This window comes from Colobus angolensis, unplaced genomic scaffold (assembly GCF_000951035.1).
Source record: "Colobus angolensis palliatus isolate OR3802 unplaced genomic scaffold, Cang.pa_1.0 Scaffold17, whole genome shotgun sequence".
In the NCBI taxonomy this organism is placed as follows: domain Eukaryota; kingdom Metazoa; phylum Chordata; class Mammalia; order Primates; family Cercopithecidae; genus Colobus; species Colobus angolensis.
The window spans coordinates 13,121,153-13,147,903 of NW_012114821.1; the positions used below are offsets into that span (position 1 = coordinate 13,121,153).

At 45.1% G+C, this 26,751-nt stretch overlaps 1 protein-coding gene across 1 annotated transcript in view; it reads left to right on the top strand.

Annotated features, from left to right (window-relative positions):
* The first annotated feature begins 499 nt into the window (after positions 1-499).
* KCNQ3 (potassium channel, voltage gated KQT-like subfamily Q, member 3) overlaps positions 500-26,751 on the top strand; it is a 69,222-nt gene continuing 42,970 nt past the window's right edge. Inside the window, exons 1-10 of the mRNA XM_011938232.1 lie at positions 500-609; positions 3,413-3,546; positions 4,743-4,878; positions 10,481-10,571; positions 12,278-12,404; positions 16,037-16,209; positions 20,769-20,924; positions 22,027-22,137; positions 23,699-23,794; positions 25,904-25,998. Of these exons, the coding sequence (XP_011793622.1) occupies positions 500-609; positions 3,413-3,546; positions 4,743-4,878; positions 10,481-10,571; positions 12,278-12,404; positions 16,037-16,209; positions 20,769-20,924; positions 22,027-22,137; positions 23,699-23,794; positions 25,904-25,998 (1,229 nt within the window). The remainder of the gene's footprint in view (positions 610-3,412; positions 3,547-4,742; positions 4,879-10,480; positions 10,572-12,277; positions 12,405-16,036; positions 16,210-20,768; positions 20,925-22,026; positions 22,138-23,698; positions 23,795-25,903; positions 25,999-26,751) is intronic.

Consider the following 26,751-nt stretch of genomic DNA (forward strand, 5'->3'; position numbering starts at 1 on the left):
AAATTACATGAACCATGGTGGGACACAGTTATTGGCCTGACCATCTAAACTAAAATTCACTCTTGCAATAGCTAACACATATCAGCCCTGTGTGCTGTGCCAAGCACAGCACTATGTAGTCTGTGAGCATTTATTTTCACAACAGCCCTGAATTAGGAGCTATTTTCATCCCTATTTACGGATGAGGAAACAATCCCTTAGGTGCTAAGTGGCAAAGCTGAGGTCTGAACTCAAGTCTATTTATCTTCGATAGCCTTTCCAGACCCTCCCACCAGGGTTATTGGCTCAAAGGCTGAACCCATGATAACAGACCTGACAGGCCTTGGGGACCATCTGCTTTAATTCCTTCATTTCACAGATGTAGGCACTGAAATCTGAGGAGAGGAAAGAACTTCTCCAGGCTTCTACAGTGAGTAAACAGCAGAACTGGAAATAGATCTGAGATGTGTAGTTTCTTCAGTCAATCCTTTGGGTTGGGCACTGTGATCCCAAGAGGAAAATGGTAGCATCTCTGCTTCTCCAGATTGGCCTACGAGAGAACACAGTAGCATGGGTGCAAGCACAATGTGATGTGCTCTGTTCATCATTGAATGCCCAGGGTCTAGAATGGTAAGTGCATGTCAAGGAATGGGTGGATTCTGTGAGGGGATAAGAATAAAATCCTACGGGAATGCACAAAAGGATTTTTCTAATGTTGACTGGTGAACAAGAGAGGATGAACAATTAGCTCCTAGGGGACAATGGACTGTCTATTCCTAACTCTTGGAATACAATGAATGGTCAGTAAATATTTCATTGAATAAATGAATTAATAGAGGAGGTGACATTTGAGCTGAGCCTTAAAGAGTAGAAAGGAGGAGTCATTTGGATGAGGGAGAGGAAGTATATGATGGAGAAGAACCGAATTTTGAAAGGCCTGCCACATTTTGATGAAATTGTAAGTTTGATGTGACTGGAGGGACAAAGAATGAAGAAGTAAGCTTAGGAAAGAAAACTGATATATTTTGGAGATCTATTAGGTGCATATTAGGTATGCATGTGTTTATAATTGTAATGTCTTCTTAATGGATTGACCCTTTCATTGATAGATAATGTCCTCTTTTGTATCTTGTAACAATTTTTGTCTTCAAGCCCATTTTAAAGTCTAATATTACTATAGCCACCCCAGCTCTATTTTGGCTCCTGTTTGCGAGGAAAAGCATTTTCTATCTTTTCACTGTCAACCTATTTGTGTCTTTGGATCTAAAGTGAATCTCTCATAGACAGCATATAGTTGAATCATGCTATTTATCCTCTTTCATGACATGATCTGATTTGGAAGAAGCTGGTTTACCTTTCTAAAGAGTTGGAACTTTACCCTGTAATGGATATGAGGAGTCCACAGCTGTATTTAGACAGGGATTTGGCATAATAAGTATCCTCGCTTAGAAAAATGGTACTGGAAGGCATGTACAAATGAGTACATGGTGAAGGGCACAATCTTCCAGGACCGTCTCCTGTGCTCTCTTGTCCTCACCAACAGCTCTTGCTGCCTCTTTCCAGCTCAGAGGGCTAAGTAGCACTGAAGACCCCATAAGGGGCCATTGCCTGGCTCAGCTGTGTCAATTTGTTGACCCTGAAATGCAGCCTCACAACACGGGTGTTTATTTGCCTCCCGTGCTCTTCTATTAAATAATTGTGAGTTTTGCAACTTTTAAGATAGTATTAAGAGATGGAATCGTTTTAAATGACTTCAAAATTATTCCTTGCACTTTTTTATGTGTTGTATAAAATTCTGACATTTGACAGCATGGTTTATAGTGCCTAACACTTCATAGGCAAATAAGCACAAGACATATTTGGAGAGAGAAAAAGTATAAATGTTAAATGAAGAAAAACAGTGGTCAACTCTCAAAAGAGAAGGTGAACACATCGGTTTTGTTTTAATTCCCTGAATGACCCTGGTCATTCAGCCTTCTGCCCTGATGTTGGTGGGGTTCGGCAGAAGGGGACAGGTCGTAATCAGGTAAAAGAATAGCACAAATGTCCATAAATATGCACTCTTTGATTTACCAGAGATAAAGTAGAAAGTGGCACAGTGGAGGATGCAGCAGGCTGAGAGTTGGGAGACCAGAATCCTCTTTCTAGCTCTGCAGGGAGCTATTTTGTAGCCATAAGCAAATCACTCAGAACTCTGATGTAGAAATTTCCTTTCTGTTAGATGAAAGAGTAATAGGTCCTTCTTAAGGTTTCCTGAAATTTCCAGCTAATCAAGTTTTTGGAAGAGCTTGGCATGAGTCAAATCAGGAAGAGGAAGATTTAGAAAAACGATTTTAGCTCTGTCTTATGTTTTCATGTCTGGGTTCCAAGAGAATGGCAAATGGTTGGTCTTTTCCTGCCCCTGTGACAGACATCACGAATCAATAATGGCATTTCCCCCCAGTTAACTTGGCTGCAATCTGGATTCTTTTCAACACCCATTCATGGCAGCCTGAACCAATCCATCCTAGTGGGTTTTCAAGATAAAAATGATTTATCAACCCAGTTCTTAGTGGGTGGAACAGTTCTCATTAGGAGATAACCCAAACATCGTTTTTGGGGCTGACTCATAGAAAATAAAGAAACCCCTGGTGCACAGTGGGTGCTTTACATCTGAGGCTTTTCAATTGAGGGTCAGTGGGATCCTCATGCAGTCTGAGGTCTGTCACTGCCTTTTAAGGTTATGTCTCCTGGTTAAGATCAAAGATCAGTAATGGTTGCCAAGGGTTAGGACAGGTGCAACTAACTATGATATAGTAATGCCTCTCTTTTAGACAATTCAATTCTGCCTTCATCTAGCTAGGGAAAATGTTTCTACACATCGCTATTCAATGGCAGACAGACAAAGATTCTAAGAAAGGGAGTCTAGTGCTACCTTCTAGGACATTTTGAGGGCTGCAGATGCTCTGAAAGCTGTCCATGAACAGCTGTAATTATTGCAGGAGCCAGCAGGAGTTTCTGGGAGCTATCTGGAATGTTACTAATATTTTTTCTGCCAAATCTCAGACTCCAGAGGAAGAAAAGGGAAGACATTGACTTATCCCAGCTGAACTGAGAGCAGCAGGCCAGGCTGCTTTCCCTGCTCTCCCTCTGGCTCTGACCACACCTCATTCTCTGCAGATTCTCTTCCAAGGCCCCATTGGTCTCAGCACAGTATCTGACTCTTCACTCCCTTTGTGTCCCTCCTGCCTGAGCTTGGAGGCTCAGTTCCCCATCTGTAAAATGGGGATACAAATAAAATGATAATCTCCTTCCTCACAGTGTTGCTCTCAGGAGTAAAAGAGAAAATAATGCATGAAAAAATTCCTGCATCAATGTTTTCACCGAGTTTGTCTCACTGTGAATGAAGCCTGTGAGGGGATGTTTGGCTGGAAACCTTGCCTCTTACTTCCAGCAGGCTCAGCTTTGGAGCCTATAAATGGATGCCAGATATGAGTGAGAAGAGGCAGCAGAGATTTCCTGGTACCACTGTGGTCATCCCTCACATCTGCATCTGCAAAAGCCCTCCTTGCCTGCTGCCTGACAGAGGTTAGGTATCCAGTGGGCTTGGACAGCACGCACTAGTTCCTGTCCCAAGGCCCCTGCATTTGATGCTTTAGAGCCACCTGCAGCTACAAAGCAGGCTTCCTTGTGTCAGTTCCCTTTTGCCCTCCCCAACCGGGGCTTGGATGGAAGATGGCCAAGGGTGAGGAAAGAATACTGAGTGTGGAAGCATGGAGGCGATGGAAACTGATTTAAGGGCATATTTGTGACTGTTGACCTTGACTGGCATCATTTGCAAAGACAGCCTGGATGCTTCAGACAGAAGACTACTATTGGCTCTCGCCAAGACTCCTGGCCACAAACCCTTGCTCACTCCTGCAGGGTGTAGAAGGGAGAGAGAAGTGGTGGGCAAGGCACAGAGGAAGGAGGAACAAGAGAGGAGAGGAGCAGTGGAGGAAAGGATGCAGGAGAAGGAGAGGAAAATGACTCAGGAATGTCAGGGCAGTAAGAGAAGAGCAGAGGAAAGGAAACAGTCAAGACTATAGAGAAAGACCAGGTGCTGTGGCTCACGCCTATAATCCCAACACTTTCCAAGGCCCAGTTGGGTGGATCACCCGTGGTCAGGAGTTCGAGACCAGCCTGACCAAAATGGTGAAACCTTGGCTTTATTAAAAATACAAAAAAATTAGCTGGGTGTGGTGGTGCATGCCTGTAATCCCAGCTCTTTGGTAGACTGAGGCAGAAGAATCGCTTGAACCCAGAAGGCAGAGGTTGCAGTGAGCGGAGATTGCGCCACTGCACTCCAGCCTGGGTGACAAAGCGAGATTCCGTCTCAAAAACAAAAAACAAAACAAAACAACAACAGCAGCAGCAAAAACCACCAGACTATAGAGAAGGAAACTGAAGTGACAGGACAGAAGAAAAGGAAGAACAGGAATAATTGCTGAGAGTGGAGAGACAGGAAACCAAAACAGGAAGAGAAGCAGAAAACCAGGAAGAAAGCAGCTGGGGGCAGCTCTCACATCAAGACCCCCAGGAGCATCTCCAGCCCCACGTTCAGCGCCACATCGTTGTCCATCGGTGGGACTGATAATGTGGTCTCCGTCTGAAATCAAGTTCATATGTTAAGGGTAAATTGAAATATGCAAGAAACTAAGTTGGAGTGCTTCCCCTTCTCAGGTTAAGGAGGGTTTCCTTGATGCTTTTAGCTGTATAGATTAATGATTGTTCTCCTGTCTTAGAAAGAGGGTTCCTGAAGTTGCTGGTGAGGCGTGAGAAGCGAGAGGCTACGTCCGGCCTCTGCTGCCCCCTCCTGGCCAAAGCGTGGCTCCGCAGGCTCCCTGCGGGTGGGAACTCGGCTGAAACTGCATTTTGGTGGTTAGCGAAGGAGGAATTATCCCTTCTCCTTGCTCTAAAATCAGACTACAAGAGCTGAAAGAGAGTTAGATATTCAGCCCCGACCTTTCCCCTAAGCCTTAAGTTTAGATTTCCATCAGCTGGATGGAGATTTCCACTTGGACCTCAAGTGCAGCAGGACCGCAAGTAGCTTCTTATCTTCACGGTGCTGCTGGCCCCACTGCACAGCTTCTTGATGTCTGCGAACAGCACATTGTCCTCTTTCTTCCCACCCCAAGACCTTCGAGTGCTCCTCTTGCTCGATCTTTATATCCCACTAGTCACGACTCCTGCCAAGACCGCAGGATGCTCTCTCATGGGTCCCTTGTCATCTCTCCAGTGCACCCTCCTCCTCTCTGGTCAGCTCATATACACACACATATATGTGTATATATATACACATACATATACACACACATATCCATCTTTCTACATATATCTATCTGTATATATATCCATCCATATATTCCATATATATATATATATAGAGAGAGAGAGAGATAAGTATATATGTATGTGTGTAGATAGATAGGTAGATAGATCTTCTAGGCTGGGCATAGAAGCTCATGTCTCTGACGCCCATGCTTTAAGAAGCTAAAGAAGGAGGATCTGTTGAGTCTAGACTTTCAAGACCAGCCTGGGAAGCATAAGGAGACCCCATCTCTATAAAAACAAAATTAACCATGAGTGGTGGTGCACACCTGTCCCAGCTACTTGGGAGGCTGAGATGGGAGGATCACTTGAGCCTAGGAGTTAGAGATTACAGTGAGCTATGATCACGCCACTGCCTTCCCACCTGGGTGACAGAGTGCAACCATGTATCTTTAAAAAAATTGTCTACTGCAGAATAAAGCTCAAACTATTCATTTGATCTACAAAATCTTTCATATCATGCTCCCAGCCTGTCTCTCCAAGTTCACCTTATGTCCCTTGCCTTTAATTTCAACAACCAAGGCCATTACTAATTGCTGAAATTATTTGTATTCATTCTCTAAACATATATTGGTTCTTAATAAGTGTCAGGTTTGAGCTATTCACTAAGATACAGAGAGGAACAAGACATAGTCTCTGCCCTCCGGGAGTAGAGTCTAATAGAGCAAATGTACCCGTGCAGCCCAGACCTCCTTTGGGTTACCCTGCTGTATAAAAGTGAGATGCACTCGGTGCAGATTCCCATTCCACACGATATTCGTTTTCTGTTGCTACATAAAAAATTGCCTCTAACTTAGTGGCTTACAACAACACACAATTTTTTAATCTCAGGTTCATGAAGAGTCTGGGCATGGCTTCACTGGGTCTTCTGCTGAGCTTCTCATGAAGTAGCAGTCATGGAGTTGACTGAGGTGTGTTCTTCTCTGGAGCTTGTGAGAGGACTCCCCAGTATCCCATGATTGTTGTTCCTTGCAGTTCCAGAACAGGTCCCACTTTCATGCTGGTCATCAGCCGGGGGATGCTCTCAAGTCCAAGAACCCCACAGTTCCTTGCCATATAGCTCTCACTGGCCTTTCAGAACAGCAGCTCACGTCAAGAGCAGCAGGAGAATCTCTAGCCCCAGAGTCTCATATAATGTAACATAATCACAGGCATGACCATCCAGTTGCCTTTGCCATATTTAAAAAAAAAAGTACACAAAGTAGTGACACCCTATCTCTTTTGGTATATTCTATTGTTAGAAGCAAGTCACAGGTTCTTCTTGCACTCAGAAAAGACAGTTATGCCACTGCCTGACTCATTGGAGATTACTTTAGGGCATGCCCACCATACACACAACTTGAATCTTTCACGATAGATGGATAGATAGATAGAGAGATAGATAGATAGATAGATAGACAGACAGACAGATAGATGTTTCCGAAGTACAGGGAGCTGTGTAAAATCTCAGAGTCCAGCTAAGGACTCCTTTTCCTGCCAAATTAATTCAGCTGTGGGACACCAACCTGTCTCCTTTCCCCATGCACTGATCCAGCCATGGGTTCCAGCACCAGGATTGATGCCAACTAAAAACAAACTCATTTACGGGGCTGTGGTTGATGACTTGCATTGTTGGACCAAGAACTTAAAATTTTAAACAATCTTGTTCTTAAAAATCCTTCAGCATGTGACTAGACCGTATCCTCTTCTCTCTCTCTCTCTTTTTTTTTTTTTTTTTTTTGTCATTTTTGGCCCTCAACACCAATCCCCATCTCTAATTTTTGGATAATTTTTTTTTCAAGATGGAGTTTTTGCTCTCGTTGCCCAGGCTGGAGTGCAGCGGCACGATCTCGGCTCACCACAACCTCTGCCTCCCAGGTTCAAGCGATTCTCCTGCCTCAGCCACCCGAGTAGCTGGGATACGGGCATGCACCACCACACCTGGCTAATTTTATATTTTTAATAGAGATGGGGTTTCTCCATGGTGGTTAGGCTGGTCTCGAACTCCCGACCTCAGGCAATCCATCTGCTTCAGCCTCCCATAGTGCTGGGATTACAGGCATGCGCCACCGTGCCCAGCTGTTTTTGGTTAATTTTTATTGCTAAGTGGTTTAGCAGTCTCATGTTTTTAGGGTTGCAACTTTTACCTCAATTGAATCAATAAAGTATTTCCCTAGGCAAAGGCAGTTCCTTCCCTTAAAGGAGTCTGTTTTCAGGTGTTGAGACAGTATGTTTTATTTAGCACATGATGTACTCAGTTAGTTACATGATGATAGTGGCTTGTGGTCCATGCTGGAGTAGAAATGAATCAGGGTGCTCTGGGATCCCAGGGATGAGATCACACAAGGGAGCCTGTAGAGAGCTGCTGGGGTCAGGGAAAGCTCTAGAGGCAAGGCATGACTGGCGCTGCCAAGACATTAGCAGGTTAATGATGGGGATATGGCAAAAGTGGGCAGGGAAGAGGACCACCAAGACAGAAGGCACATGGGCTCAGATAATTTGAGGAAGTTCTGTCATTCCTATGACCAGTCTGGGTGTGGGGAAGCAGTGGGAGATGACAAGGCTGTGAGGAGGGCAAGGCTAGATCACAAAAGACTCACATCCCTTGTTAAGAAAAATCAAACCTGGTTCTTTGTCCATGAACTTTTGTACCTCCTGCACACATACATGTTGTTCATGAGGCCTAGGGGTGCAGACTCCAGGTCAACACATAAAATGGGGAATGTCCTGGATAAACTTGGACATATGGTCAATTGCAGCATAGCTTTGAATTTCCTTCCGACCTCTTGGTTACAGCCCCTCCAGGATGCTCCCAAAGCATGTGAACACTTGGGTCATAACCTCAACCACATTCTGCAGTAATTATGTGTCTTGTTTTCCACATTGAATTAAGGAGTGCTTGCATAATGAGGAATAGGTTTTATTCATGTTTGTATCCTTAAAACCAGTACTATGTCTGAGACAAAAGAGGCACCAAATAAATTGGTATTAAATTGCAATAAATGATGGTTAAGTCTTACTGAAGGCTAACTTTTCCAGGCATCTGACATGGATTACATCATTGAATAATGGAGGATATGGACGTTTAATTGGATTCATTTTACACAGAAGGAAACCATGATTCAGAAATGTTTTGTATTTTGTCTAAGAACACACAGGTCATAAGAGAAAGAAAATAATTGTAAGCAAGGTCTTCTCTACAGAGCCTATGAATGAATAAAATAAGGTCGAGTGAATCATAATGTGGACTTGCAGAATCTTCTGAGAGTGATTAAGTTCCCTGCCTTCTGACTGGCCAATGATGAGCATGTTTCTATGAGAGCACCATGATCCTCAACAATTGACTTAACAATATCCCACATCAATTATTTCCTGAAGTCCTCAGAATCATGGTATGGTGAGCTCTAGGCAGATTCATTATTCTCATTCCCCAATGACTGGGATCTACCAAGTCAATGAGCTGCTCAAAATCACATAAAAGGCACCAGAGCTTCCTTTTAAGCCCATGTCTTTGGACTCCAAGCTTTGTGGTGGTCATTTTACTGACAACATAGTTACCCTGATGGTAGTGATTCTTTGTGATGAATTTCTTCATCTCTAAAACGAGAATGGTCATATCTAACTTTGCAGGTTGTAGTAACAGTTACTGATGTTGTTACCATCATCAGCACCACCATCAGCAACATCACCACCACTGTCATCACGACCATCACCATCACTACCACCATCATCACCACCACCACCACCATCACCATCATCATCATCAACTGTGAAGACTTGGGGCTTAGGAGAGGCAGATATCAAACATGGGTCAAAGTCGAATTTCACATAAAATGGCCAAACACAAGGAGTTGGGGATCTTGTTTGGGTTCCTGGGCATGATTGGAGACACAAAGATTCAGGTCTGAAGATCAGCAGGTTTATTTATCAGAAAATATGATCAGGATCACAAAGGGTCAGAGGCAGAACTTGGTCCCAGCCAAGGTCAGAAGGAGACATTTCCATCCTCCTTACATCATGGTCCTTATTGTCACACCATGAGACAACTTTCTGTGTATCTGGACTGTGAGCTCATGAGGACAGATCCAGCTTATTCATCATTGAATTCCAGCTCTGTATGCTTAGTGTCTGCCATTTAAATATTGAATGAATGAATGAACAAAAGTCACAAAAGCATGGGTAGAACCTAAGTAGAACAGAAAACCAGAGTACCTGGAGTAGGAGAGCTTAGAGTATGTAGTACCAGGCTTCACCCATAAACCCTAGCTTGTAAATTCCCTATTGGACACCCAGGGAACCTGGTACTGACAACTAAACCAAAGACTCTCCACCAAGAGGGAGAACCATTTTCCTTGGTGAAACAATGAAACATGTACTCTCTCTCTCTCTCTCTCTCTTTCTCTCTCTCTCTCTCTCTCTCTCTCACACACACACACACACACACACACACACACACACACCTCTCACAGAGTTTATAAAGATAACAATCTTAAAGAGTTGCAGTTCGCTCCTGCCTGAGCCTGGGCATGAACCAGGTGACCTCTCCGTGAATTTTAAAGAACCAGCATTCTGAATCCTTCAGTGTAGCAGTTCCTCTTCTTTCTAGCTTTCAAAAACAATTCCAAAGATCCCGAATTGAAAGAGATTCTTTCCTTTTGTATCAATTGACTGTAAAAATGAACAATATTCATACTTGGTGACAGAAGCCTTTGCTGAATTTTTCAATCTTTGGAATAAATTTGTGTTTTCTTCATTCTAAGAGAACATTTTCATATATTTTTAAATCAGTCTTATGTGTGTAGAACACATTATAAATTAATTCATATTCTTATTGACTTGTGAAAAGTTGTCTTGACTTTTGGAATTTCAGCAATGTCCTCCAGTTTGGAACCAGATGATCTAGTTTAAATTATAACTAGCTGATTCTACTAACAGGCTGGTTAAGTAAAAGTATGTACATTGGTCAACTTCTCTCACCTTGTTTTGTCTAACTGGAATGATTGTTTCTGCCTGCCTCGCAGGTTTGTCATGAAGATTGAATGGGATAACATATAAAGCACATGTCAATGTCCAGCGGAAGTTGCAGCTTCATCCTGGAAGACACCTTTCCCCATCTTAGCCTCAAAGCAAGCATGACTCAAAGGTTCCTTAGTCTTTCTTTCTTCCCCTCTAGGTTCCTGATTGTCCTTGGGTGCTTGATTCTGGCTGTCTTGACCACATTCAAGGAGTATGAGACTGTCTCAGGAGACTGGCTTCTGTTACTGGTAAGATTGCATTCTGGGGTAAATGCTTCTGGTTGGGCTTCCACAGTGATGAAAAGGAGGTTGCCCTTGAGTACACTCCTCCCTGACTGGTTGCAGCTTCCAGTCAAGTCCAGGCCCAAGGAAAAGCAAAGTCTCCCTTTGGGCACTCCGCCATGGGCACATGTGGAGTGAAGAATGGCATTCCTGGTAAAGACTTGCTATTCCACATTAGTGAGAATGGGAAATAAAGTCAAAGCAAAAACCAGTGCATGTTATTCAATTATAAAATACAGCTTCCCAATCCTCTAAAAGTTAACACAAAGGCATGTTTCATTCTAAAACCTGTCTCTGCTTTTTCTTCCTGGTATCCCACAATCTAAAGTCCAAGAATCTCTCATTCTCTTCAAGGCCAGGTGCAGAATTCCATTTATACCTAAAACCTCTAAATCTTCCCTCCTGGGGCCTCCATTTGTTTTCCCTCTCTGTCCTCCATCAAGTGGTGTGATGGAAACAGAATAGGGTTAGAATTCTTGGGCAAGTCAGCTAATGTACCCCTGACTCTGTTTGCTCAAGTCCTTGCCCAAAATATATAAGGTCAGGTGAGCAGCAAATGCAGACATAGGCTGGGCCCAGCCTCAGTGCCTTGTTGAAAGGAGGCTCTAGCAAGGGTTTGCTGCTTCTGTAGCCACAGGACAGCACTGGTCAACTGGCCCCTTGAATGACCACACCCTTGCATGACTAGGAGTCAGCCCTGCCTCTTCAGGGCAATGCCGACTGCGTGGGGTGAGGCTCCATCCTGCACACAGGGCAGTCGTGTGGCGCCTAGTTAGAGCTTTTAAAATAGTGGAGACTTCTTCTCACACTGGGCAAGCCGTCAAGGCACCAGAGTCAGCACTTCCTTCTGAGAGCAGGGGTTTGCAACGGCATGACCCAGAGCTGAGACCTCAGTGTGGAATTCCTTGGAAAGCACCCAACTCCAGGAACTAGGCTCCAAGGATTGTTGTCAAGCAGCAATGCCTTAGGGGGCCCAGGGAGGTCACAAAAGAGAGAGAAGCAGAGGTGTTGGTGTCTGATTATCAAGGGAGTTGCAGAAGGAAAAGGAGACCCTGTGTCCTGGAGAGTGCTTAAGCTCCTGGGCGCTGCTGCCTAGTTACTTGAGCCTGAGATCCCTTCTTCTCCACTTCATAGCCTTGAAAAACTTGTTTAACCACTCCGTGCCCTGGTTTCTCAAAATGTAAGATGAGAATAATATTATCAAACACTTTGGGGGCTGTCTGGCCCAGGGGCCAGGCTTAATAACCATTAGCCACAATTAGCAACACCAGGGTACAGGCACTGGGTGGAATTAATAGATTGTGTTCGCTGATATCTCTCTTTTCAACCCGACTGCACTTCTTGGGGGCTTTTCATTCATTAAAGGGACTTTTAAAATAATCTATTGGAAGAAAAACATAGAAAAAAGAACAAGCAATCACTGTGCCAGGTTTAGCAGCATTAAGGACAGTTAGTACATCACAATGAAGACGGGAGGCCTCCAAACTGAATGGCGGTGATGGACCTGTTCTCCCCATTCACCTTCCCTGCCCCCATCCCCAGCCATCCATGCCAACCAGACAACCAGCAACAACACAGAAATGGAGTTCTTCAGAACTTCCGAATAGAAATCACCAGCTCCCGACAAGCGGGTCCTGGTTAATCAGTGCCTCTCCATATGCTCTTCCATGCAGGAGACATTTGCTATTTTCATCTTTGGAGCTGAGTTTGCTTTGAGGATCTGGGCTGCTGGGTGTTGCTGCCGATACAAAGGCTGGCGGGGCCGACTGAAGTTTGCCAGGAAGCCCCTGTGCATGTTGGGTAAGTCCTGACCCTGAGCCTCCCAGCCTCCTCAGTTCTCTTCTTTTGGGGCATTGTTTCTCTGAGAAAAGTTTAAGCAGCTATTCTGGGAAATCACGGCACTGTGGAGGCCTGCCCAGCCCCTGACACTGCCTGGATGAGAAGGGACAGTGTCAACCTTCCAGGTCCTCAAATTCCTCCTTCTGTGACTGGTCCTCATAAGGACTGCACAGGGCAGGGATTCTTAATTGGCGGTGGAGGGTGTCACTCTTGGCAACTGGGTTATGGAGCAGCAAGCAGGTTGCAGTGCCTGGACTAGTAGCACCCCCAGTCACTGTGACAATCAAAGATCTCCACAGATTTCCAGACGGGTTGGGATGGAAACTGTAGGCGTGACACCATGACTGGCTGAGAATCTACTTCTACAGCATCACGTTATGTCCATTGTACAGAAATAGAAACAGAGGATCACAGAACTGAGTCATTTTTCAGTCATGCAGGAAAGAGCGGATTCTGTCCTAACACCCAGGTGTGGTCTTGCTTCTTAATCCAATGGTTGCTTTGAGAGGTGTCACTGGAATCCTTCCATTTGTGTGCAGGCAGTTTGATAGTAGAGAAGGTGGAAGCTCTCACCAGCCTACTGGCTCAGTGTGGACTAAAGTCTGTGGATTCACAGGACAAAATCTCCTTGAGTGATGGATAGGAGTCTTGGAGCTTCAAATCCATGGGAAGGTTGGAATTACAGGATCATAGTTTCAGGGCTGAAAGGACCTCCAAAGGCATTTAGTCCAACTTACCATCATGTCTGATGCTCCAGTCCCCAGCAGCAGCTGTTAAGTGGTCACCTGGGCTCTGCTTGCATGCCCCTAGTCACAAGGTGCTCACTACTTATCTGGGCATTTATCTTATTTTAACTCCTCTGACACTCTTCAAGTATTTGAGTCTAGACATTTTATTCCTCCTCTCCACTCCAGAAGAGTCTTCTTTTACCAAGGAACAATGTTATCAGTGGCTTCAACTTACCTTACATCATGCATTCTCAGCATCATACTCCCTCTCCTCTGAGCATGCTACTCATTCTTCACTTTACTTTTGAAAAGTCATTCCCAGGACTGAACACAGTCGTTCAGGGATGGATGGCCAGTTCAGAGAAGAGCTGGACCATATCCTTTGTCCCAGGTGCCAGGCTTCTCTCCATGCAGCCTGGAGTTGCATTGTCTTGCCTACTCCCAGCTGAAAGCTCTGCCCTATTCCCATCTACTGCTAAGGTTGGACTTATGAGGTTTTGGGGTTTTTCTCAGCATTTTGAATATATGGGAGGTATGTGAGTGAGTGTGTGTGTGTGTGTGTGTGTGTGTGTGCAATGTTGGAGGACTTTTTTGATGATTTTTTTATATTTCTTCTCTCTTCCTTTGCCCTGTTTCAGTATCTAATCCCCACTTTTCTTTCTTTCCTCTCTCCTTTTCCTCCTTCCAAGTTTTTTGCAAGTGCAATACAATTAAGCAGACTTATTTTTCTTCTTTGGTGTGACCGATCCAAGGCTGACCAGAAGTTCTGAGTGTGTGGGTGGTAGCTTTATGATGGACTGTGCCCGCATTCAAAGGGACTCCTTCCCAGTTTGAGAACATCCCAACAGATGGAGCCCAGACCCCTGCAGGACAGGTGCATCCCCCATGGGGCAATATCCACTATTTTAAGATCAGTTGCGGTCATAGAGCTCCAGGTCCCCTTCCACCCTCCCTGGGGAGATGAAGCTGGGCCTCAGTATCACACGGTCCTTGCTTAGTGTTGCCATGTTTTCCAGTGTACTCACATCCACTTCTTCCATAATGTGGCCCTATGGGAAATATTGTCTTTCTCTGTTTTAGAGACGAGTATGGTTATCACGCCCATGAACATGATGGCCTTCACACTCAAGGCAGTCTCAGACCCTGCCATTTTGAGTAAAAATGGTTCAGAAATGCCTCGTGGAGCGTCTTAGATCATAGTGTTTACTACACATCTTGGCGTTCTTTTGTTTTCTCTACAAGCGTTATAGATGGATAGTTTTGCACAGATAATCTGAGAAGCCTGGCAAATAATGCAGATGTATCAGTATCCAGAGGTTTGACCTCTAGATGTTTCCAAAGGTCAGGTACACCTGGGGGACACTTTAACAAGGTAGGAAAGACATCAGGTTTTTGGCAAACGTGACTTGATATGAGTTGAGGAGGTTATTCCAAGCTGAGAGACCAGAACACACAAAGATATGAAGCTATGTGCTCAATGAACTACAAAGGCTTCTAGCAGATTCCCAGGAGCCAGATCACAGAGGGCTTTGCAGAGCTTGGACTTTTCCCAGTGGACAAATATTTCTTTAAGTGTATTTCCTGGAACCCTTGGAGCCCTTGCAAAAAATAGTTCTGTGGTCAAAATATTTTGGGAAAGACTATACTTCACTTGTATAATTGAGAACCACAGTGTATATCTGCAGATTAAAGACTCTGTGAAGCCCTGCAAACCCCATAAATATGTACAATTATTGTGTTCCTATTAAAAAAAGTAATGACACTGAAAATAAATAACACTAATAATTTTTTAAAACCAACTTAATGGAGTTTTTCTCCAAATTTACTTGGCCATGTGGTCCTTTTTACTTGGTAACTCTCTGTGGGAAAGTAGGGTGATAATTGATATGGGAATTGACTACAACAAGGAAATAGAAAAGAGATCAGTTCCTCCCTCTTCCATACTAGATGATTTGATGTCAAGAGCCTACTTAACCATCTCAAGTGTCTCATCCCCTTGTTCCATCTCTGAAATGTCTGTAGTGGACATTTTCATGCCATCTCCTGTTACCAGCATCGCACGTCATGGGTGAGCCTATCTTCTTTCCACAATCTACCCCAAGGCCTTCTCTCAAGCTTAGGGAGATCACTGGGCCAGTGTAGCTCAGATGTGTAGGGGCGTTGACAATGCTATGGATGACCCTCAACCAGCAGGAGGCAAGAAACAGATGTCCCAGCCTTCCGTTTTTCAGATGGATAGTCTTGGAAAGTCTGTCTGCAGCTCAAAGGACTCAACAGTGACCTTGATAACACCCCCTTACATTGTGTATGTGGTTTTTTTTTGTTTTGTTTTGTTTTGTTTTACATTCTGTCTCTCTTTCTGCCATGACATCTGCTTCCTAAGATCATCTTCCAATAAGTTACTTGAACCCAAGTTCCTACCTCAGGTGATACTTTTAGGAGAAACACATATGGAAACAGTGTCTGAGTGTCAGGCTTCACCTCCATAGACTGAGCAGTTGCAGATCTCCTCTGGGGGCCCCAGAGTGAATCTCAAGGACCACACTGTGGGAGGCCTTGGTGAATTGCTGCTCTGCAGCCAGCATTAAAGTGTGGTAGGCCTATTTCCAATCCCAACCCAACTACTTCTGGCCAGGTGGCCTTGGAAAGGCACTCAGGCTCAGAGCTTCAGCTTCCTCATCAGTGACGAGGGAATAATCTCACTTACCATGTGTGGTTGGTGGCAAGATTCAACAGCAGTGCTCAGATTGTCCCACTGTTTGGCACATGCTGATCTGCCAGCAAACAACACCTATGATGATGCCAGTGCTTTCGCTTGACCTTCCTTTCCCTCTTCCCTCCCACTCTGTCTGCCCTCTCTCCCAGACATCTTTGTGTTGATTGCCTCTGTGCCAGTGGTTGCTGTGGGAAACCAAGGCAATGTTCTGGCCACCTCCCTGCGAAGCCTGCGCTTCCTGCAGATCCTGCGCATGCTGCGGATGGACCGGAGAGGCGGCACCTGGAAGCTTCTGGGCTCGGCCATCTGTGCCCACAGCAAAGTAAGTGTGGTGGAGAAGCTACAAGACCACATGGGCTTCCCACCCACCTGTGCCCTTCCATGGCATCCCTTCCTTTACAGTGTCCCCAGAAGGCAGTCATTCTGCCACCCTTGATGATAACGACAAAGAGCAAGAGGAGGAGGAGGAACAGGAAGCGACTGGGCTGGGGTCGGGGGATGAGCAGGTGTGGTGCAGGGAGCAGGAACAGGTGGAGCTGAGCTTAGGTATGGGCTCCACCATATGCAAATGACTTTGGCCAAGTTGCTCAGCCCTCTTTGGCCCTCAGTTTTCTCACTTTTAAAATAGGGATGATAATGCCTATTCCTTGAGCGGATGGAATGAGCTCATTCAAGGCCACATGCAGTGGGAGAAAAAGGCTTGGGAATCACACAGGCTGGTTTTAATCTGAACTCTGCCTCTGTGACGTTGAAAATTTTTTGTGCCTCGGTTTCTGCATTTATAAAGTTAGAATAATAATGCACTGACCTCACAGGGTTAGATGAAGATGAAATGAATTGATATGTGAAGAGCACTTAGAAGGTACCCAGCTCATAGAGATTGTCCAGTTGCAAGCGTTATATAAAGCCCAAAGCACAGTGCCTACAACTTAGTGCTTGACAAGGACTAGCTCACCTCATGAATCAGGCACTATTGCCACCCCATTACACTGATAAGGAAGAAAACATGAAAGAGGAAGTACCTGCTCAAGGTCACACAGTGGGATACAAACCATAGCAGTCCACTTCTAGGATCTGTGTCCAGTGGTTTCCTGCTGGCTATGGTGGTGCTCACCTCTCCCAAGTAGATCAGAATCCAGGAGGGGTGGAACTCAGTCCATTCCTTTTCCAGAGCCCCATGTGGTTGAGCAGGTATGGAACCCAAGCAGCCAGAATCCAGTTCATTTGGATTCATGGTACTGCCTGTGTTTCTTTCCTATTCTTAGCCCAGGACTTTGGTAGCACTTTGTTTTAATCTAGCTGCTTTAACTGGATTCTAAAGGAATGAAGAAAAACCCCTGTGTCTCAGCTCAGGCAGAAAAAAAATCCCGAGAGGAGAAATCAGAAGGCGAAATCCCTGGGATGCATGTTCTTTGGGGGTACAAAGCCAAGCTTACCTTGCTTCCCAAGAGAGCATCTTTTTGCACCGGGCAGGCATAATAGATGCTGTTGTTGTCCCACCTAAGTCCCTTTTAATAGGAGCCCTGTGACCATTTCCTCAATGATGACATGCAAATGTGTCACTAACACTGAAATCCCTTTCTCGGGTTCTGTTTCTGGGGAGCCGGACCTGAGGCAGTGAGCCCTGGGCAATTTGACATTAAGGAGGTTAGAGTTTTCCTTATGCATGTTAACGTGACCATGCCGCCTGTAGCTGGACACCTCCAAAACATATCCACACAACCCCTGGTTCTTCTGTCTCAAGGATGCACCTAGATAACGTTGAAGGGGTAGTGGTTTCCTATGAGATCGCATCTCAGAGTAGAATATGAGCTTGAGAGTCAGAGAGCAACTTGGCTCAAAATTCAGCACTGCCACCTTCCAGCCAGAAAGCCTTAAAGATGTCATTCTATTTTTATGAGCTTCCTCAGTGGTAAAAATGTGAATCCTCCTGGGTGCTCATGCGAGAAAAGGTGCATTTAAATGCCTGGTAAGTCATAGGTGCTCATTAATAGTAATGTTTATTATTCTGAATATGCTGTTCCTCACATACCATACATATAAGTATGGACATAAATTGGAGTGAAAGTATAAAATACCTGGGAATCTTTCAGCTTAGAATGCAATTTCTTGCCATCTGTGTTTTATTTTTCATCTGTGCTGCTTCTGGCTGCAGAATCATTGAGGTCAGAGCATCCTTTACAGGCCCTTTTCTTCCTCCTGACCTTCTATTTTATCTTTTATCAAAGGACATGTTAATAAAACCCCTATGGGTTCAGCCATAGCCCGTATCCATGGAGCTGAGTTGATTTACAGTTCTGGTCAACACTGGTGCTAAAAATTGCTGATTTAGGCCCTTGTGCTGTGTTCCTCCAGATTTTAACAGATCCCCGGTGCCTGCTGGCTTTTGCCATGTAATTACCAGAGACCATTGGAAGTTTGTGATGTAATTCCTCAGTAAATATGGTCTTGCACTGCAGCCAGACCCCAGTGAGGCAGATACTCTTTCCCAGGAGTGGGAAAAGGCTCTGGAGCAGAGTTTTCTGCATACAAACTTAGATTTACAGGCTCTTGTTAGACTCCAAAGTACATGTTGTGAGTCCTTCTGAAAGCCTGTGCTACCAGAGCTGGGAGGAAGCTCTTCCCCAAGGGAATCACCAACAGTACTGGCAAATAAATGGACATTGATCAACTCATTTCTTTATTCATTTCTTCATTGTACTCTGGGCCGGGTTCAATGGCTGACTCTTCTGGGCACTCAAAGATGAAGTGTGGGAGGCTCTGTTGCACAGGGTTAAACTTTCAAAGTTAATGCTTTCACTAGGGGATAGGTCAGGTTCTCCTCCCAAAATAAATGAGCCCTAGAGCTCCCACCACCTAGCACAAAAACCTAGACATCTTCTGGCTCACACTGTATCTGATGTGTGCTGGGTGGGCCCCATCCATCTTGAATATGAGGACTTGAGTCACCAAAGCAGGGGAGAGGAACCTGGAGAATCCTGCAGAATGGATTTAAGGGACAAGGAGGGATTCACTCTCATCACTTTCCCATATTGGCTGAACCCCAGTATCTTAGCCTCAACTTGACTGCAGGGGAGCCTCAGCAGGTTCAGGAGCTACCTGTTGGGGAACAGTCACAGGTTCTGCCACAGAGCTGCTGGCAAAAAATTGTATAAAGTCAGAATTATTTGGAATAACTGAAAAGTAAATGACTACAAAGTACAGAATTAGGACCCATTTTCACTCCTTATTGGTGACTGTTATACCATCCCTTATTAATCTAGAACAGTCAGTTTTTATGTGCACACAGAAACAGACAACTATTTCTTTGCTTAAGTGCCAGATGAAACTTCTGACTTGCATTTGGGGGCCAGAGGGTATGAAAAAACATATAAGCAGTAGGACCACACTCCACAAGCCAGAGGCTTACGCTCAGGCGATCACTGGGGAAGGACTAGTCCGTGCACTTTTCCGTTCTCAAATTCCCTGCAGCACAGAACCTCGCTCATCAAAGGGAATGGCTGGCTGGGTTGCCTGTATCATCTAAGCAAACCCCTCTGCTATAGAACAAACTCACACCAGTACAACGTGTGTGTGATGCTGTGGGCAAGGCTAGAGCATAATAGCAAATGATAATAAAATGTTGGAGGCTTGGAGAAGTATGTTTAGAAAATGGGGAGGGAATAAAGGAACCACAGCTGAACTCTATCTTTCATTGGGGGAGCAAACATTAGAAAAATTTCATAGTGGAGGTGACATGAGTCTGAAGATGATTCCATGCTCTTTGGTTGGTCCCATTGCGGGAGGGCTATTCAGACTGCAGGACCCAAGTCCTGCAGGGAGGCAGGAAGCAACCCTGTCAGGAAGATTCTACTGGCCCAGAAGGGCCAGTTGACTGACCGCAGATGGTCAGATATAGGAAAGATACCAATGTGAACAACTTTGTTCTCTGAGATGACTCAGCAAGAATGACAGACAGTCTGAAATCTCCATATTGTGTTTACCCATAACCTTGCCTTTCTTCCTGCCCAACCTACTATGATAAACCTTGAAACTGGAATAGGATGAGAGAAAGAGAGAAAGTTGGAGCTGGAAGGAGCATTAGGTCCTGTCTCCATTAGGGGTTTTGAAACTTCATTGAAGTTTCCGTCCATACCATCCTATTACTTAGCACTTTTCATTAAATCACCTTACTCTTGTTTACTTAGTCATATGTCCTAGTCTATTATGTGATAATATCCATGAAATTACAGGCTTTATGCCTTCTTTTGCTGCTTTTGCATAGGCTCTAAATCAATATTTAATGTAAAGCTGCATTTCAGCAGTGGTACACATGACGATTTCAGGAACTCTGTGGCTCTGTCCCTTCGTGTGAAAAATGAGGATACTGACATTTAGGAGAAGAGGAGAATTTGCCCATGGCCACACCATAAACTGGTGTCAGGGCTGGGTCTCTGTCCACAGCCCTGTCCACTATGCAGTGCTGCCTCTCGCTTGCTGCTGCTTTCCTTGTTGTACTGAGCTTTCTCCTTGCTCTACGCAGTCCTGCATAGACCTGAGTCTCCTGAGTCCTGAGCCTTGTATCAGAAGAAGCAGCCACTTCCTCCTGCCTTCTGGCCTTCCTCTGAAGCCTCTTGAGCTGTGATATTGAAGTGGCCCTAAGTTAGAAATCTTCCTCTCCTCTTGGAGCCATATACTCGTTCTGTTAATTAATGATGAAATAACTACCATGTTACTGATCCCATTTTACAGTGATGGAAGATGAAGATCAGAGAAGGTGAGTGATTTGGCCACAGTCACAGAGCTGGTGAACTTGGACTCCAACTCTGTTGTGTCTGGCTCCAGCATCCACTCAATGACTCCCCAGTGACCACTTTTCATGTCCACTGCTGATTCTTTCAGGAACTCATCACTGCCTGGTACATCGGTTTCCTGACACTCATCCTTTCTTCATTTCTTGTCTACCTGGTTGAGAAGGATGTCCCAGAGGTGGATGCACAAGGAGAGGAGATGAAAGAGGAGTTTGAGACCTATGCAGATGCCCTGTGGTGGGGCCTGGTGAGTCACTACCTTGGAGGCCAACTCTGTGGGATTGACCCTCAGAGTCAGAGAGAGGTGGAGGGCATCACATGAGCATGTTCAGCCAGGCAGCTGCATTTTGCAGTCAGAAGTAAGAGCTAGACCTGTTTCAGCTTGGAACCTGCTGACAGGAGACCCTCCTTCATGGTGTGCACTTGGAATTGACTTTTCTCTAGCGTTTATAAGAAGCCAGGGCTTGGAACAGCCTGGTTGCATGGTCGTTTAGGGACCTAGTCTTACCAGTCATAGGCTATTTTCAGCCAAGCCATGCTTGTGCAAACAAACCCAGTGACAGATACACATGTGTGCTCACACAGATCTGTGTGTGCACAACCCTACACCCACAAGGACACGCAGTACTTAAGCTGGCATTCACTGAAGGCTTACTTTGCTCCAGAGCATGTCTCTGGGTGCTTTACTTTCACTAACCTACTTTAAACTCAAACAACTTCTATCATTAGCTCTTTTTAAAAATAGGGAAACTGAGGCATAAAGAAGTTAAGTAACTTCACGGTCTTTCAGCCAGTAAGTGGCTAACCTGGGATTTGAAGTCAGACAGACTCCGGAGGCCACACTGTCAACTGCTCTGATAATCCTGCCTTTCACATGCAGGTACACATGCATAAGTACACGTATACTGATAACATAAACATGTAAACACACACAGGAATATACTAAACACACCAGAATAGACACATACACAGACATTAGACGTGCACACATGTATATACAATACATACAAATATACTCACAAGCACACATATATTCACAAACATGGCTATAAATAAAATCACAAATTTGCAAATATACACACATATGAATGCTCATGTACATACACATTTGCAATTATTGAAATATTTGTTGACTGACTGACTAAGGTAGGAAACCCTTAACTTATCAACAAGTCTCAAGGCATCCATACAAGTTACTAGGTACTTGGTGTCTTTTCTACTAAGGGAACCTTGTTATAAGTGGTAGCATTGGCCAAGCTGATAGAGAGGCTTACAGGTAGAGCTCAGGTGACATTTTCCTGAAATTCCTCTCCATGGGGTACTCCATGTCTGAACTCTTCTCTCTTCAGATCACACTGGCCACCATTGGCTATGGAGACAAGACACCCAAAACATGGGAAGGCCGTCTGATTGCTGCCACCTTCTCCTTAATTGGCGTCTCCTTTTTTGCCCTTCCAGCAGTAAGTACCTTTGATATATGACATCCCCAATGTGATGTGCAGGACCCCTTGCCGCCTGGCCCCAGCTCAACTTTCCAGTCTCATCTTCTATCCTCTCCTACCCTACCAACTCCCTAGCCATTCCCTTAAGCATGATGATCCTGCTTTTCTGCCATGGGCCCTGCTGCTTTCCTTTGCCAAAAATTTCTTCAAACATCAACTCCTCTTTCAATGCTGCCTTCTTTAGGCTGAGTTAGTTGCTCTGGGTGTAACCCTGGGAATATTTATGTAAAGGAGTTTCTGGCCTTATGCTAGGATTACACATTTCCAGATCTGACTCCCCCAGAGGACTGTGAACTCCTTGGGTTCTGGGATTATATTTTTCATTCATGCATTCCCAGTGCCTTGCACAGAACAGGGCCTTCGTTTATGTGAGCTCCTTTCTCTTGTCCTGTTACTTACTGGCTTATGTAAAAAATACATTTCTCTCAAGAATAAGCCTTGACCTATGTATGATAGAGTAACTTCCCCAAAGCCTGGTGTCCAGATATGTAATAATAATGAAAACAGATTGCATTTGTTGAACACACTATGTGCCTGAATCATGCCAAATGCTTTACCCACATTATTTCATTTAATCTTCATGGCAACATTATGGGTTGGGTGCTGTTTTTATATCAGTTTTTCAAATGTGAAACCTGAGACTTAATTGGGTTAGTAAATTTTCTACAGTCACGAGGCTATTGGGTTGTAGAGCCAGGAATCGCAAGTCCACTGGTTCTAAAACCTGGCTCTTAATCACGAAGCTTGAAAAAACTTTCAAGTAACAATCTCCCTGCCACCCACTTCACCTTCCATTCTTTCATTGGCAATGTTCTGTCTCTATTCACAGCCCTACCTTGTCTGATTTTTATTTTTCCTAAGCTATTTGACCTTGAGCAAATGACCTTCCTGAATCTCAGTTTTCTCATTGATGAGTCAGGGCCATAGGAATGTTACAAGATCTTCAAGTTCTCTTTCAGCTTGAAAAGTGTGTGTTTCTGACCACTTAATCCACTGGCAAGTCTGACCTGAAAATCAAAACAGATCCCAATTCTGGGAAGTTCTGGCTATAGTCAAAGTATGAAGTGAGAGTTCAAGCAGCTAAAATATTTTTAAAACTCAGTTAACATTACTGGGCATCTATTTTGTGCAGTACCCCTTACTGACAGTTTATACAGATTATCTCACTTTTTTCTTAACAAAATCATACATTAGGTATTATTATCCCACCTCCTTGTAGAAAAAAAAACAAGATGCAACAGGGCTAAGGGGCTTGCCCAGGCCCTCACACCTGGAAAGTGGCAGTGTCGGAATTGGAAGCCAGATCTTTCTGACTTCAGGGCTCATTTCACTTAACCAAGCTCCCTACTCTCTTCAAGAGAAGGAAGGGCTCTTTCCCCCTTGCCTTCTTTGTACAATGTTGTCACCACAGGGACTTGGAGTGCAGTTCAGCCCTACAGTCCCCATTACCCTGGCAATGGAGCGGGAATGCTGGGAGAGTCTAGCTGGGGGCTGAGTTCCTGCCTGCCTCTCCCTCCAGGGCATCCTGGGGTCTGGGCTGGCCCTCAAGGTACAGGAGCAACACCGTCAGAAGCACTTTGAGAAAAGGAGGAAGCCAGCTGCTGAGCTCATTCAGGTCTGTCTGCCTGGGAATGAACTGGAATGGGATTAAGATCCATGCATTTGCATATATGTGTGTGTGCGTGCATGTGTGCACATGTGGAGGGGACATACTCATGAACTGGGACAGGACCCAGGATTCTATGTGTGTCTGTGTGTCTTACGTGTCTGTGTGTGTGTGTGTGTATTAATGTGCCCAGGCAGGAGCAGGCCTGCTTATACATGCTTACTTGTGGATGGCTATGGAAGTTTCCATGGGTATCTATTTCACCTGTTCCTCTGGGTATTGAAGGTGACAATCCTGTCACTCATTCAGTTTCTAAGCCAAGCAAGAAATAGACACAGAACTCAAGGATCAACCTGTCAGCTTTTTTTTTGATATGGTGGTGTTTTGAGCTTTTTTGAGACTCTCTTGTCTAGGCTGACATGTAGTGGTGTGATCATAACTCACTGCAGCCTCCATCTCCCAGGCTCAAGCAGTCCTCCCACCTCAGCCTCCTGAGTAGTTGGGACCACAGGCACGCACCACCACATGCACCACCATGTGCACCACTAGACCTGGTTAATTTTTTAAATTTATTTTTTGTAGAGATGAGGTCTTACTATGTTGCCCAGGCTGGTCTCAAACTCCTGCACTCAAGCCATCCTCCTGCTTCGGCCTCCCAGAGTTCTGGGATTATAGGTATGAGTTGTGGCACCTGGCCTCAGCTCTTTTACTGATGGTGTGCTGGAGATGAGAATTTGGTGTGGACCTGGGGCTATACTAGGCTTTCTTCTCCTTCTAGTTCCCCTCAGATTTGACCTAGGGACCCACAGGGAAGAGTCAGCCTAAAGTGCAGGTACCTAGCCAATCAGCTACAGGGAGAATAGTCTCTGTCATATCTGCCAAGCAGAGATCCCATAAGCCAAGAGAGAAAGAGATGCCTTACATGTGCCATTTGTGCTGCCCAGCAGACAACCATGGACCAGAGGATGTTAGACATGCAACTGCCAGCCGTCTGTCTCCATCACTAGCCTCACATGGGCTGGGGGTTGCGGGGAGCAGTGAGAGGTGATGAGAGAGGCAGAAGTGTTCCCTGTTATATTTCAGAGGGAGTTCCTGCTTTGTTTTAATGGGTTATTGGAGGATGAGGGCACAGTGAATAGGAAAGCAGAGTGTCCTATCAACAGCTGTCTGCTTGCGAGGGCATGGCCACCCACTTGTGAGCTTTCTGCAGTCATAGCGAGTGTCTGTGTGGTTCTGTGTGCCTGACTCAAGATGGTGCATGATGTCATCCTGCATATTATGGTTCTTGGGCCAGTCCCAGTTTCCAAGAGCCTGTCCCATTAACTCCCCACACCCCAAACCATCAGAGAATCCTAGAGATTCTAGGATATTTGTGTCAAAACCTCATCTTCTAGGCTCTGTCTTGCACCCAGAAATGGTACAAAAGACTGTTTTCCTATCTGTTTGACTGAGAAGTCTCAGGGAACCTTCTGGAAAGAGTGGTGCTTGTTTCGCTTTATTTTTAAATATTTTATTGTTTACTTTTTTTTAGACAGAGTCTTTTACTCTACAACCCAGGTTGGAGTGCAGTGGTGCGATCATGACTCACTGCAGCCTCGACCTCCTAGGTTCAATTTATCCTCCCACCTCAGCCTCCTAGGTAGCTGGAACTGCAGGCACGTGCCACCATGCCCAGCTTTGTTCTTTTTTTTTTTTTTTTTTAGAGATGAAGTTTCATTATATTGCCCAGGCTGGTCTCCAACTCTTGACCTCAAGCAATCCTTCCACCTTGGTCTCCCAAAATGCTGGGATTACATGCATGAGCCATTGCTCCGGCCTTTACTACTTGTTCCTTTCAGGGATTTTGTGTCTACCACTCTTTTCTCTTCCTCCATTCCAGTTCATCTCTCCATTCCCCCACTCACCACAACACCAATTATAGCTCCCAGATGGTCAGGAAGTTTTTCTTCCCAAAGTAGCTTCAAAAAGCCAAAAATCTCGGTTTTTCTGCATGTTGACTCAATGCACATTCAAATTCTTAGGAGTCCAGGGCTTAAACGTTGTTCTGATGGTATGGGATTCTGTGCGAAAGTTTCAGGTGGTGCCCACTCATTGTTGCCCCTCTTTTCTGCCCCTCAGGCTGCCTGGAGGTATTATGCTACCAACCCCAACAGGATTGACCTGGTGGCGACATGGAGGTTTTATGAATCAGTCGTCTCTTTTCCTTTCTTCAGGCAAGTGGGGACTCACCTGAATGCTCAGCATGACCAGCCATCTCTCCTGCGGTCTGTATTCGTGTCTGTGGCCTCACGGTTCCCTGGAGAACACTCTTCAGGGCAGTGGTCCCCAGTTTGGGCTGTACACTAGAATTATCTGGGAGCTTAAACAGTTCTGGCTGGGCATGGTGGCTCACGCCCATAATCCCAGCACTTTGGGAGGCCGAGGAGGGTGTATCACCTGAGGTCAGGAGTTCAATTCCAGCCTGGCCAACATGGTGAAATCCTGTTTCTACTAAAAATGCAAAAATTAGCTGGGCATGGTGGTGTGTGCCTGTAATCCCAGCTACTCAGGAGGCTGAGGCAGGAGAATTGTTTGAACCCAGGTGATGGAGGTTTCTGTGACCAGAGATTGTGCCACAGCACTCCAGCCTTGGTGACAGAGTGAGAGTGAGACCCTTTCTCAAAAAAAAAAAAAAGAAAAAAAGAAAAAATAATCTGATTCCTATGCCACTCCTCAAGCTAATTAAGTCAGAATCCCAGGCCTGGGGCCCCAGCATCAGTTTATTTGGAGCTCCCCAGGTGATTCCTCTCTGCAGTCAGGGCTTCCCAGCTAGCCAGCATGGAGTGGCTGATAAGGAAAGGTCCAATCAATGTGTGAGCAGGATCAGTGGGTTGAGGAAGTGGGCAGCCCACACAATGAGCCACTCTGAAATATTGGATGCTCCTCCAACCTGGGCATGGCCTGCACCCACAGACTACTCTGGACTC